Here is a 16,681-nt window from a genome sequence, read left to right on the forward strand (position 1 = left end):
GTAAACATTAAAAGTAGTTAATTGAAAGAATCAATATTTCATCTACAAAATTATAAACGAATTATTGCGTATATGTTAAATGTTTTACGTCCAGTGAAGAAACGCTGTTAGTTGTTGGCATTTTGTCAATTTTGACAGTTCATAGAGTAAATACATGTTGTTCGTTACAATTTAAAATTATTGTTACATCGGTGTTTAGATGAGAGTTCGTATAGGAGAGTAATGGCGTTGGCATGAACTTGAAAATGTATAAACTTCATTGAAAGCATTTTCATGAATTGTTGAATTAACTTGTAAATTTAATTATGACTTTGAGACCAATTGAAACTTTGTATTTTGCATTAGTCGACAGAATCCTAAATAATGTAGGTCCATTTGGAATAAGGAATTTAAAAAAAAAAACATCAACTCATTGAAACTTAATAATATATTGTCATTTTGATTTCTCAAGTTAGTTACTCTCTTATATGACCTCGAAAATATTTAGTGACCACTTACTTTTAAACTCACTCAAATATAGTAATCAGTGTTGTATGTAGACAGACTTTCCTCTTCCAGACCGTTGAAAGGGAATAGGAACAATTTATGGAATTTAATAAAAGAAAAAATGGCCGTTAACATATTTCTTTCAGTTAATAAAGGCACCTTCTAGGAAAACCTGTTGATTTATTTTAATTAAGTTGAGTATTGGACGAAACAAATGTGTGAAGAGTTCTATGCAAGAAGTGTTACTGTGAAAAATAAGTGCTTTGATGCAATGTCGCCGGTAACATACTGTTTTAGGCAGAACAAAAAAGTTGTATGGTGGGGGTAGGTATTAAATTTGACTTTTTTTTAATTCTAGGAAGTAATATTACGATTGAGAGAAATGTAATGCTAATGAAGACAAAATGGAACGTTTCCAATAAAGAACGTCTAAAACCAGTTCTTTAAAACGATTTGTGATGTTTGTATAGTATGTAATGACGTGACATTTCCAAGATGGCAGCGCTGTTCGAAATTTAAAAACGACAGTTGTCACATTAAAGAGAGCAAATGTCAGAAATGTCCGTGTTTTTTATAAAAAAGGTTTTGATAAGAGAGTACGTACGGTCATCAAAATTTTGTAAATATTTTTTTAAAACGAAAATCTATAGGAAATTTTTCTATTGTATTTAGAACTTGAATTTTGTAAGTAGAGTGTGTGCGGGTTTTGTATGGATTGCTTTGATAAATGTTACCATAATGTTTGTAAGCGTCATTTGTCCGGGCATGAAGTATGCAGCCTGTTGTTCTTGTGTTTGTATCGTTTCAACATTGTAAAGAATCACCCCCAAGTGCTTCTGTTTCAAACTGTATGTAAACATTGTTGTAATTTGAAATTTGTCTATTTAATAAATCCATATTAACAATACCATCTCCTTTTAATTTTAAAATCTCTTGGCAATATTAAAAAAGTAATTTTTATACTGGATACAAATTTAAACAAATTAATAAATTTAACAACAGTGTTATGATTCCTAAATTAACTTATTGTTTTTTTGAATAGGGAAGGCAGTGTCTTTATGTTGGTAAATGTTAATTATTATTAACAAATAAGTCAACTTATAATATGGTACCTCACTGCAGTCTCGTAGAGTTAAATCTGTTGTACACAAAAATGCTGGTCAAAGTCAGATGAAGTAATTTGATTTGAAACTGAATGGTCATTGGTCCATGGCATTCGATGACGGAATACGACCAATGAGCGTTGAGTATTTACTTTGTTCATAATTTCGGATATTCTAGTGCTATTAAATTAGTGTAATCGAAACATTTGTGTACAATATATTTAACATCATTGGAACAGCATTGAGGACGACTAACAACGCTACACCGTCCTCCCAATTGTTAAATATTATGGAAATAATGTACAAATGATAATTATGGTTCTACTTCAGCTACGAAACAGATGTTTTAATTTTAATGTACTATTATTATTAATTATTTGCTAATAATCTCAACTTTGTCAGAGATAAGTTTATAAAATGTCTATAAATTTAATGGCTTCTTAAAAATTAAGAATTTTATTGTACGTGTTTGGTACGATTTAATTTTGTGGATTTGAATTTTCAAGATGCATTTTGGACATCTTTAAGACAAATTTTTATAAATTGGTTTCTATTAGTGCGCAACTAGACTGTCGTTAGACACGATTGAAATGTAGGCGAACAGCCACTTAACCAATGTTGTGATCACCTAATGGGATCCGATTATATTATTTCATTAAGAAACAATCGACACTTTGGAGTGTTTCTACGACAAAATGCGGATTTTTAAGATATTTTAAAACGGAATTATAATCATTAAGAAAAATACTTTTATATTTAATATCATTAAGGTACACAGTTTTGCGTTATTTATTTACAAGATGGCTGTAATTCGTTAGTTAAGACGGTCCATTGTTCGATCTCTGCTTCAGTATAAATATGTAGTGTAAAGTGAACTTAATGCCCTGTACATAAAGTTCATTATTACTTCAGTCTATAAGGGTGTGTACAGATTTGTAAATCGAAATAAAAAAATTGTATAAAATATATTCGACGAAATAAAAAATGAATTTATTTTCTCACTTGTACTAAATTTTAAAAATTCAATTTTTTCACAGATAGATCATAAACACTTCCGTATGCATCCAGATTTATAATGTGAATCCAAATTGTACAAGTAAAAAGCTTGTTTTTTATTTATATGTCACTTTGAGGTTTGTTTCTGATCTGATGTTAAAAATAATTCCAGCATGAATGTATAAACATTAGCATAATGTACAGATATTAGTTAAGATGTCAGCTGTGCAAGTGAACCGGTGAGCCGAGCGTTAGTGATTATTTAACTTTTAATGTTGATATTATATTGTTGACAGTTTGAAAGCTCACTTCACCGAGTACGGTTGGACAGCGAGACGGTTATGTGTACCAAATAATATAGAGAATTATTGAAAAAATACTTATGCTTTTTCTTTATATCCTTATGTTTATTTAAAAAAAAAACAAACATTTAAAAAAAGAATTTAAGTACAAGTTTATAACAGTACAGGACTACTGCACCTCCTTTCTGACATCTTCCGTTTGTATATTTCTACTGGATTTGATTGCAGTGACTGTTTTGCTTCTAACTCTTCAATCCTGAGCGGTCTTCCTCGAAATTCGTCTTCTATTTGCTGAAGAGTCTTTCCCTTCGTCTCTGGTAGCAATATTAACACGATTATCAAATTAGCCAATAAAATGCCACCGTAAATCGTGTACGTACCATGTAAACCAGTTTTATCTATTAATTCGGGAAATGTCTTCAATGCCAAAAACATGACCCCTCCACCTGTCGCCAAACTGATAGTTCCTCCGATACTCCTGTACTCCAAAGGGAACACTTCTCCACCGATCACTTGTGGCATTGGGACAGTACCAACCGCTACTGCTAAGAACTGAAGATTGATTAACAGCGCTGGTAACCAGATAGCGTCATATTCCCATCCATGGATTTTACAGTATACGAAAATGGCGATGGCAAAATGACTCGCTACGGAGAGGACTCCTGTAGTGAGTACCATCACTCGTCTTCTAGTTCTGTTAATGATATAAATAGCGAAGGTGTTGCAAATAATTCTTTGTGTATCCAAAAATACCATCCAAAAATGTGCATTTGCAGTCGATCCCATCAAGAGACTGATAATGACTGTGGAATAAGCGGCCATGGTGGTACCGCCAGAAAATTGCATCATAGTGTTGCTGTGAATCATAATCATGATAGGCTTATAGAATTCCCGCTTTCGTATTATTCTTAATAACTTTGCAAACCAATTGACTCCATGATCTTTGATAGTTGCTTGCTCAAAGGCTAGCCTTGCCTTTATCATGTCTTCTAGCTCTTCATCTTCTTCCGTTCCTCTTAACCATCTGAAAACGCGTCTACATTCATCGTATCTGCCTTTAGTAAGCAGCCAACTTGGAGATTCTGGTGTATACATTATCATGACTAAACTTGCAAACGGGAAGAAAACGCATATGAGAGCAGTCTTTTGCCAGCTCAGCAGTGATCCAATGAGATGTACGAAAAATATGCCAAACGCTTGTGTAAGGGACACTGTGGTGAGGAAGGCACCACGATTTCGAGGACTCGTGTACTCTCCGATGAGAACAGACCGCAGTGTTGTCAGCAGACCGCCTGCGATGCCCAGCATCATTCTTCCAATTATCAAGGCCTGAAAATTTTATAAAACATACTTTACTATGTAAATTACTCATTAATTATTCTATTGTAAAGCTATATAATAGAATAATTTAAGTAAAATAGATTTTATATCAATGATATTTCAAGATAATTTAATTAAAACTAATTAAGATACTAAATAATATTTCATTAAGATACCTCAACACTTGTGGCCATAATAGTGATGTACCAGCCTATCAAAGAAAGGACGGTGAGAGCGTAATGAGCCGCCTTGCGCCCGAGTCTGTCCATTATGGGCGGAGTCATAAGGTTTCCAGCGAGCATACTCAAAGCCATAATTGCCGCTAAAAAGTATAAGACGTAAATGCATGAGATTTCTTGTGGAAAGAGGTACTTAGTAGTAGAGAAGAGTATTGTTTAATTACTGGATAATAAGGCTCACAACGGACATAAAATAAATAAATAAATATATATATTTAATAACTCATAAAGACACGAAGGTTTTTTAACAAGTTCTATACACTTACTGTCTAACTCATTTACAAAAGGTATATATTGTGTATACACATGAGTTCTTTATTTTAGTGATGAATTATCCTACTTTTGGTTTAAAGTTTATAAGTATGAGACTTACCAATCCATGATTCTGACTCCTTTGTGAGTGGAATAGAACTGTTTGTTTCCTTCAGCTGTGGCAGCAGAATAGCCGGGAAGCCAATAGCACTACCGAAACCTATTATATTTATACCCACAGCTGTTGTCACGAAGCACTAAAACAGAATAATTTAAGTACCTATACATTAAACTGTCTCCAAATGGCCTCAGATTGGGATACAGTTCCAAAAAGGTGATACCGGACATTTCCTTGAAATCTCATTTATTTATGTATTTTACCTATCTCATTTTCAAGGTCAAGTTTAGAAAAGAAGATGTTTTTTATTATTTAAAAAAACTTTTTCGTGAATATTTATTAGGCATGAGAAAATGTACATTTTTTTTTTCTACTAAAACAGAAAATTGTCATAGGACCGAATAGCCCAAGCCAAGAATGCGTACTCGCAACAGTCTTGTCTGCCCTACCCTAGAGTTTTTTGAGTGGAGCGTCAGGCTGGTCGTCAAACAATGGGAAGGAAACCCATCAATATTTAAAATTTTCAATCGTACAGTACTTCAGCAAATGCTGTTCAATATTCATACATATTCCTAATCATTTCGTAAATATCTATTTTGAACGTACCTGTTTCGTAAACGGAGTAATATTTGTCTGTTCCATTTCTATTTTTCAAATTTAAAACACGATTAATAAAACATTCAAGTTATCAACATTTTGTTAAGTCTAGGAAGTGCCTAGTTCAAAACTAAATAATTTGTGTGCTAAAAGTTTATCGCTCCAAAACTAAATTTAATCTTTCGATATCGATTTATCGATGAGCAGCTGCCAATCACATCTTATATTTTATTCAATTTAGACTGCGAAAATATCTATTTGCTTTCTCATGCAGTGAATATAGCATTCGTTGCTAACGATGCTGTTTTTCGGATGTTGAGTGTTGATTAATTTGCTAAGAGAAAGTGTAGTTACCAATTAATTTTTATATGTTACCAATTATTATTATTTTTTAAAATAATTCAAACACTTTAAATTTATATGGTTTATTATGTAACAGTTTTATGATTGATTTAAAAAAAGATGGTATAAGATGAATAAAAGTCACATGCTCGTAAAAAAATATTTTATTTCGTTTTATTAATTCTACAATACTGTTAATATTTATTAAGTTAGTAGGACGGGGTTACTGCATCTCCTCTCCGACATCTTTCTTTCGTAAATTTCAATCGGGTTTGACTGCAGTGACTGTTTGGCTTCTAGCTCCTCTAGTTTAATCGGTCGGCCTCGGAACTCGTTCTCTATTTGTTGTAGAGTCTTTCCTTTCGTCTCTGGCAGCAGAATTAAAACAATTACTAAGTTTGCTAACAAAACAGCACCATAAAATGTGTATGTACCGTGTAATCCAACTTCATCTACCAATGTGGGAAATGTCTTTAGAGCCAAAAACATCGCCACTCCCCCTGCTGCCTGACTAATAGTACCGCCTATACTCCTATATTGCAGAGCGAATACCTCTCCACCTATAACTTGAGGCATTGGCACAGTACCTACCGCCACCGCCAAGTATTGCAGATTGATCAACATAGCTGGTAGCCACACAGCACCATATCCCCAACCATGAGTTCTGCAGTACCCATAGATTGCAATTGCAAAATGACTTCCCACGGATAGCAACCCCGTGGTGAAGATCATTACTCTCCGTTTAGTCTTGTTGATGATAAAAATAGCTATCGTATTAAAAATAATTCTTTGAGTATCTATAAAGACCATCCAAAAATATGCGTTTGCTTCTGGTCCCATTAGGAGGCTCATAATTACTGTGGAGTAAGATGATAATGTAGGTCCACCCGAGAATTGCAATAACACATTGCTGTGGATCATGATAATAATCGGTTTATAGAACTCTCTCTTTCGAATTATTGTATACAATTTGGCGAACCAATTTCGGTTCTTGTTTTCTTTAACAGCGGCCTGTTCAAAAGCGACTCTAGCTTCAATCATATCTTCTAGTTCGTCGTCTTCATTGTTTCCTCTTAACCATCTAAATACTTGTCTGCATTCATCAAATCTGCCTTTAGATACTAACCAACTTGGAGATTCCGGTGTGTAAATTATCATAACAAGACTTATAAACGGAAAAAATACGCATACAAATGCAGTCTGCTGCCAGCTCAGGAAGGACCCAATGAGATGGACTAAAAATATACCAAAAGCTTGTGACAGGGATACTATAGTCAGAAAAGCTCCACGATTTGACGGACTGGTGTATTCGCCAATTAGTATAGATCGTAAAGTTGACAGAATACCACCAGCGACTCCTTGTAAGATTCTTCCAACGATCAAAGCCTGGAAATGAATATAAACAATTTATGAAAAGCATATTGATTAAATAAAAATAGAGTAATAAGTATAGACCAAGAGTTACCTCAACACTGGTTGCCATTGTTATGATGAACCAGCCTATTAAGAAAATGGCGGTGAGCACGTAATGCGACATCTTGCGTCCAAGACGGTCCATAAACGGTGGGGATATGAAGTTGCCGGCGAGTACACTTAGAGCCAACACTGCAACTAAGGTAAAACTTGTTTATTTCATTGATAAACATTAATTAGCTATTTTTGTATATTACATTCATTCTTTTGCTAGATAAAACATACAGATAAAACATACTGTTTTTGCTTTTGCTCAGTCAAAACACCGAGTTTTATAATTAGTGGTTATAACCTGACTGGACTTGTGAGATCAGGGTTAAAACTCGAAAATTCTATAAAGAATAAATATCTTAAATGTTTAAAGGCTCGTTTTATGTTAACAATTTTGAAGTAAATGACTCAAGTTAATAGTATACATGGGCTTTAAACACGAATACTGATAGATTACAGGCCCACGATATAAGAGCATAAACAGCTTACAAGTGACGGCATAGAGCTGAATCTTATTATTTTATGCTCTTATATCGTCCTATATACTTCACCTGGTGGTTCATATGACCCATCCATTTTTTGGACATGGGCCTGTAGTCTATGAATTCAAGATTCGAAATGTTTTTATTTTAAATAAATTGCAGTAAGGTGGAGTAATATAAAAGCGACGTACGAAGTAATGTAGTTAATTACATGGAGTCCTTTTAATGGTGTAGAGCGGGTTCACACGAAAGTCACAAACACAACTCACCTAATTAACACAGTAATATGTCATATTGCAGTAGATTACGTATTATTCATAGTATACAATATTTAAAATAATTAATTTATATCGGTCTAATACGGCCAAAGACTTGACGGCAATAAGCTTCTTACCAATCCATGACTCGGATCCCTTTGTTAACAGAATGGGCGTATCCGGGGTTTTCAGTTGGGGCAGCAGGATGGCTGGGAAACCCAAGATGCAGCCGAAACCTATTATATTTATTCCCACGGCTGCGGTTACGAAACACTGGAACAAAGAACGAAGATACTGAATATTCTATTGACAATCTGTTCACATGATGACAACATAAAAATAGCACGAGCCAGCAACACATGTTAAATGTTTAGAACGAATTGTCGCCCGCAACTTTGCTCATATTAAAGGGGGATGATCGTGATCTGTTAGGCATATAAAAGTAGCCTAAGCTCTTCTTTGGAATTCAAGCTTGCTGCATACCAATTTTCATCAGATGCGTTTCAGTACTCTGTCCGTGAAATAGCAACAGAGCGGAGCAGAGTTATTTTTGCATTCAATAGATAAATTTGATAGAAGTATAGAAGTAAAGTCTACAAAATGAATATCATGTTGTAGACTGCCGAAAAAAGTGCGTGAAAATCTGCACAATGCTGAAATGACGTATCATATTTATATATATGTATTCATGGTATCTCTATCTTTAACCCTCTCTTTCTCTCTCTGTCTTTATTTAAATGCCCTTATTAAGAAATCACGCTATATAAGCCGAGTTGGTTCTGTGCTTAGAATACTTGAATCAAAATTGATTATTGCAGGTCCAAACCCAGGAAGTATCACTGTATTTTTATTTGGTAACATTGTGTTTAAAATTCGACCTAAGTAATCATCGGCCAGTATTATACCAGCGTGCTGAAATAAAATAACAAACTTCTAACATGAGACGTGGCGATTACGGGATCAGCGTAACTAAATAGTTTCGTGTTATCAATATCTATAATATGTATTGTATATGGAAATCAAAGATAATGTGTTTCGCGAGTTTTTATCATCGATCATATATAATTTTAATCTTGTATTGTGTAATAGGTCTTATCATTTTTGCAACAAAACAATACCGAATGGTACGCTTGCACTAATGAGCATGTCATGTAGCCAGACCGTTCGGCGTACTTTGATTTTTAGGATATACTTTGTTAATATAAATATATTGCATAGTAATAAAAAGTTTATATGTAAAGTGCTAATGACAGATTCAAAAGCATCTGACCTGATATCTATTCTTATTACACTTTTTAGCTAGCATTATTTTACACGGCTAGTGTGGTACGGTTAGTGTGGCACTAATGTGTGTGCAGTCTAAAGCAAAATAAAATGTTGTGTGTCAGTTTGCAAAAATCTACCCACAACTGGTCAAGTAGGGTAAACCACTCTGAATCCTTCTATGTATAAGAGAGTGACTAGTATTGAAATGGACAAGCTTCGAATCTACTATTTTTTGTATGTTATAGGGGGCAAACGAGCAGGAGGCTCATCTGATGGAAAGCTGCTACCACAGAGTGGTTGTGCGAGGTAGAAAATCCGTTGTCCGAAGGTAATATTTCGAATTGAGATGTCCGAAGTAGAAATTCGGCAGCCGAGATTAATCCAAACAATTCCTCGGATCATTTTCCCGTGAAAAATTCGGTAGAAGATGCAGAGTGATCCAACATCTCTACGTAAAGCCAAGGGCTCAAGCTGATCGGAAAGGGCTTGATTGTCGATAATTCGAGCTACTCTGCGTAGGATACGGTCGAAGTAGTTGTTAGTAGGGACAGAGGAGCTAGCAGGCCGTATGCGCAGTTCACTCAAGGAAGTCTGCGATGCAGTCATGCCTCGGACCCGGCGCAGAGTTCCGCGCCGGCACGTATACTGGTGGTCGCCCGAAATCGCCGACCTTCGCGCGACGTACTGTCGGGCACGGAGGGCCTACGTCCGCTGTCGAAGACGCAACGGCCTCGACACGGATCTGGAGGGACAGTTGCTGGACGCCTATCGCCAGCTGAAAAAAGAGCTGCAGCTGGCGATACACAAGGCCAAGGAAATGGCACTGTACGGGGCCCCGATCTGGATAGACGCCCTCACCGCTAAAAATCGGGCCCTGCTGCGAAAGCCGCAGAGGGTCATAGCGGTGAGAGGCATCGGAGGGTACCGTACGGTGTCTTGGACTGCGGCGACACTTCTCGCGGGCGATCCGCCCTGGGAGCTCCAGGTGGAGGTGCTCGCGGAAGTGTACCGGTTCCGGGTCGAGGCGAGGGACCGCGGCGACCGTCCAGGGTCGGCGGAGATCGGGAGGATCAGGGCAGGAGGATCTGGGGTCTCCCATGGCGGGCCTAGCGACAGTGGAGGCGATCCGTCCCCACTTGAGTCGCTGGGTCGAGAGGAAACACGGCACACTGTCGTACAGAATGACGCAGGTACTTACCGGATACGGATGCTTCGGTAAGTACCTGCACGGGATAGCGCGGCGGAAGGATTCACCCTCCTGCCACGAGTGTGGTGCGCCAGTGGACACGGCGTACCACACCCTGTACGAGTGTGCTGCGTGGGGGCACATCCTTGCGGCGAATATGGGCGGAGACCTCCCGCTGCCGAGCGTTATCAACGCCACGCTCGGTATAGAGGGGTGCTGGTCAAAGATGCGCTCCTTCTGCGAAAATGTCATGTCGCAGAAGGAAGCAGCGGAGCGGGAGTGGGAAGAGAATGCCGCCGCTGACTCGCTCCACAGAAGACGACCTTCTCCTTCCGCCTCAATAGGCGCCGTAGGGACCAGGAGGGGTCCCAGTACCCTGGGAATCCCCCCTAGCTGTTGAAGGCCCGTATAGGCGGGCCGACCGTCAGGGCGTCACGGTAGCGCTGGTTTTTTAGTGGGTAAACCCGGTGTGCTTGGGCGCAATCGGCGTTCAGGTTCAGGTTCGGGGAGTCCCACTGCCCCCCCCCCCACTTTCCATCACGTAAGGGAAGCGCGTAAAGCGTTTTTCCAGCGGAAAAAAAGCTGGTACTAGGGACCACCGGCCCAGTGGCGAGAGTAGTATTTCATGTGGGGCCGAATTTGCACCTTGTATAGTTTTAGGCGATGGGCCGACGGAAATACTGTCTTCTTGAGCACACCGGACAATTAAATCCGAGCAAATATTTTAGTAATAAAACAAAAACCTTTGTAGAATATATCATATCTGGTTTTAGCCAGTACTAATGAAAAGGATCTGGTTCATTTTTGGAGGATAATGCAGCTAAAATTTGCTATGCTGTCATGATAGGCAGCTTTTTTAAGTTGTTATATTTACAACTTTTTAGACCCCGATCTAATTAATTGCTAGGCAAACATAAGTCAGCCTATAGTTGTTTATATTGTAATTAAAATAATTTATAGTAATAAGTCTGTAATTTATTGCCTGTCCAAATCATTTTACAATCACGGCCATACAGGTGCATGATAAAAAACCACTTTTGCAGTCTGTCGAATATATGTAAAATAATTTTATAAACACATACGGTATATAGTTTAAGTGATAAGTGAGTTAATATTCTATCTCCGTAAAATGTACTAATATTCTATTACAGGTATATTATAATTAAACTACTTACCTGCTTTATAAAGGGAGAAATATTGTCACTGAAAGCCATTGTTAACTAAACGCACTAAACGAAACTAAAACGAATATATTCGTCTATATTATATAAATTATTTAAAGTAACGTTTTAGATCTTCATTGCCATAAACATATTTTAAATCTGAAATATTTACAACCTGCGAAAAGATTAGACTTTTCCATACAAATTTTAATCTTCCGATATCATATTATCTGCTTCGCAGCGTATCACAGTCAACACCTTTGAATTAAAACGCCAGATCAAACCCGGAAGGACAATATTATCTATAATTTAGTATCCAATTAAATAAACATATTTTAAAGTGTATTATTTTTATTATTGGTGCATTAAAAGTGTAATAAAACCATAAATGCAAGATTCGATAAATTCGGATTTAGTTATTTCTTACAACTTTAAACACTGATTTGATAAGAAAATCCTCCTGATCAATTTTAGCCACAGCGGACGTTCTCAAGGGGTATTCATATACCTAATAGTGCACAAAAGTAGGCGCATACACAGGTTTTTTCACTGTTATCTTTTCTAACCGGATAGTATTGTTTTCATGTCGGATGTCATGAAAGAAGGTTGTGTCCAGCCGTGGGTGCAAACATTGCTCCATGCAATTTATAAACAGGAGCAAACATTGTGTTTCATATTGGTTTTCCCTGATAGTCCTAATAGTAGTATTTGCAATGAGTGGTAACTTTTCATGTAGCTTGGTAGGTTCTATTTATAATTAACGGTCCAGTTGTGCTAATGGTTAGTAATTCATTACTAACCATTAGTCCAGAGACCAAAAGCTCAAGTCAAGAATCGGGTCAATATAATATTTTTTTCGGTAAGTAAACTAAGGTGCGGCCTGTCGACTGTGCCAGATCACTCTTCAATTATGTCACATTCTTCTTCTGTGTCAATATAAATTAAGAAATAGAGGATGCAGCTATCTTTGTATGCACACATTTGAGCAATAGGTACTGTCAAGAGGAACATACATACAGCTATACAATTGTGTGAGAGTACGCGAAGTAAAATGGCTATTTTTCCTCTATTTTATAAATATCATTTTTGTATGTCATCACAAACCGATAGATTACGTTGGCTATTGTAATGTTTTTAATGATAAGCGAGTTAATATTGTTGAATTTATTTGTATTTTTATCTTTAATTACACATCGATCCTGTATCTTGTTTTATTTGTAAGGCATTATGCAATCCCACCACAGTTACCTATATATTGTATCGCTAACAGCATTGCTCAGTTTTTTTGATTTCCTGTTTGAAGAGTGATTGAGCCAGTGTTACTGGCAAAACATAACATCCTAATTCCCATCGAGCAGTGGTGACCTACAGGAGGACCATCAGGTTCGTCAGCATTTTGACAGTCTGCCTCCGTATTTTAGCTGTTGTTACTTTTTTGATCACAGTGTTTATGGGCAAGCGAGACTTTTTACCTATTAAACTACTTTACTACTTTAAGACGCCTTTTCAAAATTCATGATTACTTCTGACAGACCGGCGCTATTTGCTATAAATTAAAATCAGCCTCTACAGAAAATTAAGATAAAAATTAAATTAATGTGCCGTTAGAATTAATTAATAATTAGCTCACGATGAAGGTACCAACGGTTCGAGATTTAGACTCAACCTAGAAGAACGGCAAGAAGTTCAATGGTTACTCCTTTCCAACGTTCAAAATGAAAATATATTTTAGTTAAATACAATACATGGGCGGAAATTTATTAAAGAAACGGATACCCCAAGAAGGATTTATCCAGATTAAATATCTGTAACGTTACCCCAAAAGAATATGCCAATGTTAGTCACTTGTCTAACTTTTCTAACCGTTTTTGCTGCGAAGCTGTGTCTTCCTGTTAGGGAAGGTCTAGTGTCAAGGGATAAATGATTACTCCACCAAAGTTTAGAATCCGTTTTTTATTCAAATTACTTTACTTCAAATGATTCTGTGAACTACGCACTTTTGTTTGCATAAAAAACTATTTTTTTTTATTGTAAGTCAATCCTGTATTTGTAATAATGCACTGTTTGCATCGTCACGGTCAAAAATCAGTATGAACAGCAAACAACACTTAATCATAAATACACATTAAAAAGAAAGGTCGTTTGTATATACCAGAAATAGAAAGGGACCCAAAATTATTCCTTGTGGAACACCCATTTCTATCATAGATCCAGAAGAACTCATTGTATTAATGAAAGCTTGTTTAACTCTTTGACTTAAGTATGAAGCTATGAGATCGTGACCTTTACCTTTAATAACGTAGTATTAGCTTATAAAGAAATGTTTCATGTTCTACACCATTAAATACTTTAGACAAATCACACAATATTATAAAAGCTTGAAATGGTCAAAGAACCACGACGCTGTTCCAATGCGGGTTCTTCAGAACTTCTATGAAATTTGTCACATGCAAGTTTCCTCACGATGTTTTCCTTCACCGCCGAGCACGCGATGAATTTTAAAGACAAATTAAGCACATAAACCAGCGGTGCTTGCCTGGGTTTGAACCCGCAATCATCGGTTAAGATGCACGCGTTCTAACCACTGGGCCATCTCGACTCTTCTAACCACTGGGCCATCTCGACTCTTTTTTAATGTTCATCGAGAATTCAAGAAAGATTAACTAACATATCCAATAATTAAATGACTCAAAAATAGAGCCAGACACCAAAAATCACGATGTCTTTGACATCTTTGCACAGCATGCTTGATTATTATTTTAATAATTACTTTCCCATGGGATTGGTCTCTACATCTTCTTACTTTTGAGATCAATACCAAGTTGTAGAGAATTAAGGGCAACAATATTCGATACTAAGTAGTACTTCTACAATACTGTACGATATGAATATAGACATTTTTAGGCTATTTATAGTTGAAAATTAGTTATGTCAACTTTGTATACGTTTTCACTAATGGGGGTAATACTAAATGAAGAGTGAAAACATTTTTCAATTCTGATGCGTGGAAATATTCTTTAAAATATTCCAATGCAACTAAAGTTTAAAGACAAGATCAATGGTAGAGCAAGTTATTCAAAATACTAACACCTGTGAAAAGTTGGATGGGTACTAATGACCACATGAGAAATATCAATCGCATTGAATTTTCCAGAAATTCCATTGAGCTTGATTCCTATTAGGGATTTAAGGAACTTATTTTTGTATGTATTTTTTTATATTTGCTACAGTAACTATGCGTCATCAGCATTCATGAATGATAAATAGTCGTCGTCTATCCTAAGGTTCGTTCAAAGATGACAAGAGTTCCTGTCATAAAAATACAGAACAAACATACCATGGAGTAGGACGATTTTCATTGGGATTAAATATTTTAATTAATAAAATTATTTGTTATCATATTTTTTTGATAATTCGAATATGAGTTGCTTAGTCGCCGCATCTAACATTGACATTCCTTATTCCTTACACTGAATAACTATGATCTTTTTGTGTCATTTTTATTTTAATAGAATTATCATCATCATAATCATAATCAATTAAGGTACTTAATCCTCTCTGGTATGACATAAATATAAAAAGTTCAAAGTATTCTTGCAGTTCTTTCTTTAATAGCGCCTAATCATGAGAGCAAGAATATAAATATAAATCTAATTTTAATTAAAAGCAATATGATCTACATATTCATATTGTAGCATGTCTTTACTTATATATATTTTATTATTATATCGATAGACTTGATTTTCTTGATATCTTGGGTCTGTATTGGCTGTCTTATGTCTAACCGCTAAAATCGATCGCGTCTAACGCGATCGACGATACAGTGAGGCGCTCGTTTCATATTCACGCGTATATGATTTACTACTACGTATATTATATTTGTAAAATATGAAACGAGAGTGGAGAACGATTTTCACGATTTAAACGAGTCTCATATATTAGTTAGCATTAACGTCACGGTAGCATGTGTAAGCGATACCGTGGCGTCCGCCGAAAGATGGAGAGGGTACCGCTGGTTTTTTAGTGGGTAAACCCCGCTTACTTGGGCGCACTTGGCGTCCAGAGTTCCGGGGAGTACCACCCCCCCCCCACTTTCCATCGCGTGGGGGAAGCGCGTAATGCGTCTTTCCAGCGAGAAAAAAAAGGATCTGTATTGGCTAGTGATGTGGTATTCAAAGCCGGTTTTTTCAGTAATTGTCTTGCGTGATTAATAGATTTTTTGATAGCATACATAATAGATGCAGCTAGATTATTAAATAATAATGTTTCTAAATGCGTTATTGATTTTTCATTTGAAACAGTTTTTGCATTAGATTTTATAAAAGTATTTAAAACACTCAATATTCAAAAATAGTTAGGTAAAATTCATTAATAACGTCATATAGGATATTGATCCGTATATAGCAGTATTTTTTAACAAAAGCTTGAACACGGGTTAATTTCCTAACTTGTTAAAATGTAGTAAAGTCTTACCACTTTTTAAGAATGGAAAAGCGATCCCAGTAATTACAGGCCTATTTCAATACTCCATACTTATACTCCCATCTTTAAGTAATTTTCGAAAAAAATATTTTAAATCAACTTCTTATCCAATTTGGTACAAATACCATTTTTCATAGTAAGCAATTTGGTTTTACAAGAGGTCGATCAACAACTGATGCGGGAATTGCGCTTCTCAAACATATTTACGATGCTTGGGAAAAATCACAGAATGCTATTGGAGTATTCTGTGATTTATCTAAAGCATTTAATTGTGTAGAACACGAGACCCTTCTTTATAAGCTCAAATATGACGGTGTTAAAGGTAAGGCTCTTGATCTAATTGCTTCACACTTAAGTCAAAGAATCCAGCAAGTTTTCATAAATAGAATAAAGTCTTCTGGATCTACGTTAAAAATGGTAAACACAGGAAAATAACTGACTATGTATCATAACGGTGCATTACCACAGATACACGATTGGTATAAAGTAAAAAATTGGGTTTGAATGCTCAAAAAAACAAAATGTGTAGTTTTTACCCTACCCAAAGTTAGAAAGAATAAATTATAATATATCTTTAAACGGTGGCCGTCTTGACGTAGCCGATAATACGGTGTTCTTAGGAATAG

At 36.1% G+C, this 16,681-nt stretch overlaps 2 protein-coding genes across 2 annotated transcripts; both read right to left on the reverse strand.

The window, feature by feature from the left end:
* Positions 1-2,904: 2,904 nt before the first annotated feature.
* On the reverse strand, positions 2,905-5,559 carry LOC124540527 (facilitated trehalose transporter Tret1-2 homolog). Its single transcript, XM_047118168.1, has 4 exons — positions 5,423-5,559; positions 4,820-4,955; positions 4,384-4,529; positions 2,905-4,216 (listed from the first exon to the last, which is right to left on the reverse strand). Exons 1-4 carry the CDS (start codon positions 5,456-5,458, stop codon positions 3,041-3,043), a joined length of 1,494 nt encoding a protein of 497 aa, XP_046974124.1. The 5' UTR covers positions 5,459-5,559; the 3' UTR covers positions 2,905-3,040.
* A 385-nt stretch (positions 5,560-5,944) lies between these two features.
* LOC124540503 (facilitated trehalose transporter Tret1-2 homolog) lies at positions 5,945-11,776 on the reverse strand. Its single transcript, XM_047118124.1, has 4 exons — positions 11,586-11,776; positions 8,096-8,231; positions 7,221-7,366; positions 5,945-7,141 (listed from the first exon to the last, which is right to left on the reverse strand). The coding sequence occupies exons 1-4, from the start codon at positions 11,622-11,624 to the stop codon at positions 5,960-5,962; spliced, it is 1,503 nt and encodes a 500-aa protein (XP_046974080.1). The 5' UTR covers positions 11,625-11,776; the 3' UTR covers positions 5,945-5,959.
* Positions 11,777-16,681: the final 4,905 nt, after the last annotated feature.

This window comes from Vanessa cardui, chromosome 25, assembly GCF_905220365.1.
Source record: "Vanessa cardui chromosome 25, ilVanCard2.1, whole genome shotgun sequence".
Lineage (NCBI taxonomy): Eukaryota > Metazoa > Arthropoda > Insecta > Lepidoptera > Nymphalidae > Vanessa > Vanessa cardui.

Excerpts from the sequence above, each read along its gene's own strand:
- LOC124540527 (XM_047118168.1), bottom strand. The coding sequence starts at position 5,458 with ATGGAACAGACAAATATTACTCCGTTTACGAAACAG. Across the intron at positions 4,530-4,819 it reads GGAGTCAGAATCATGGATTG|CGGCAATTATGGCTTTGAGT; the intron begins GTAAGTCTCATA and ends TATACTTTTTAG. Across the intron at positions 4,217-4,383 it reads TTATGGCCACAAGTGTTGAG|GCCTTGATAATTGGAAGAAT; the intron begins GTATCTTAATGA and ends TAAAATTTTCAG.
- LOC124540503 (XM_047118124.1), bottom strand. The coding sequence starts at position 11,624 with ATGGCTTTCAGTGACAATATTTCTCCCTTTATAAAGCAG. Across the intron at positions 8,232-11,585 it reads TTTCTCCCTTTATAAAGCAG|TGTTTCGTAACCGCAGCCGT; the intron begins GTAAGTAGTTTA and ends TCTTTGTTCCAG. Across the intron at positions 7,142-7,220 it reads CAATGGCAACCAGTGTTGAG|GCTTTGATCGTTGGAAGAAT; the intron begins GTAACTCTTGGT and ends ATTCATTTCCAG.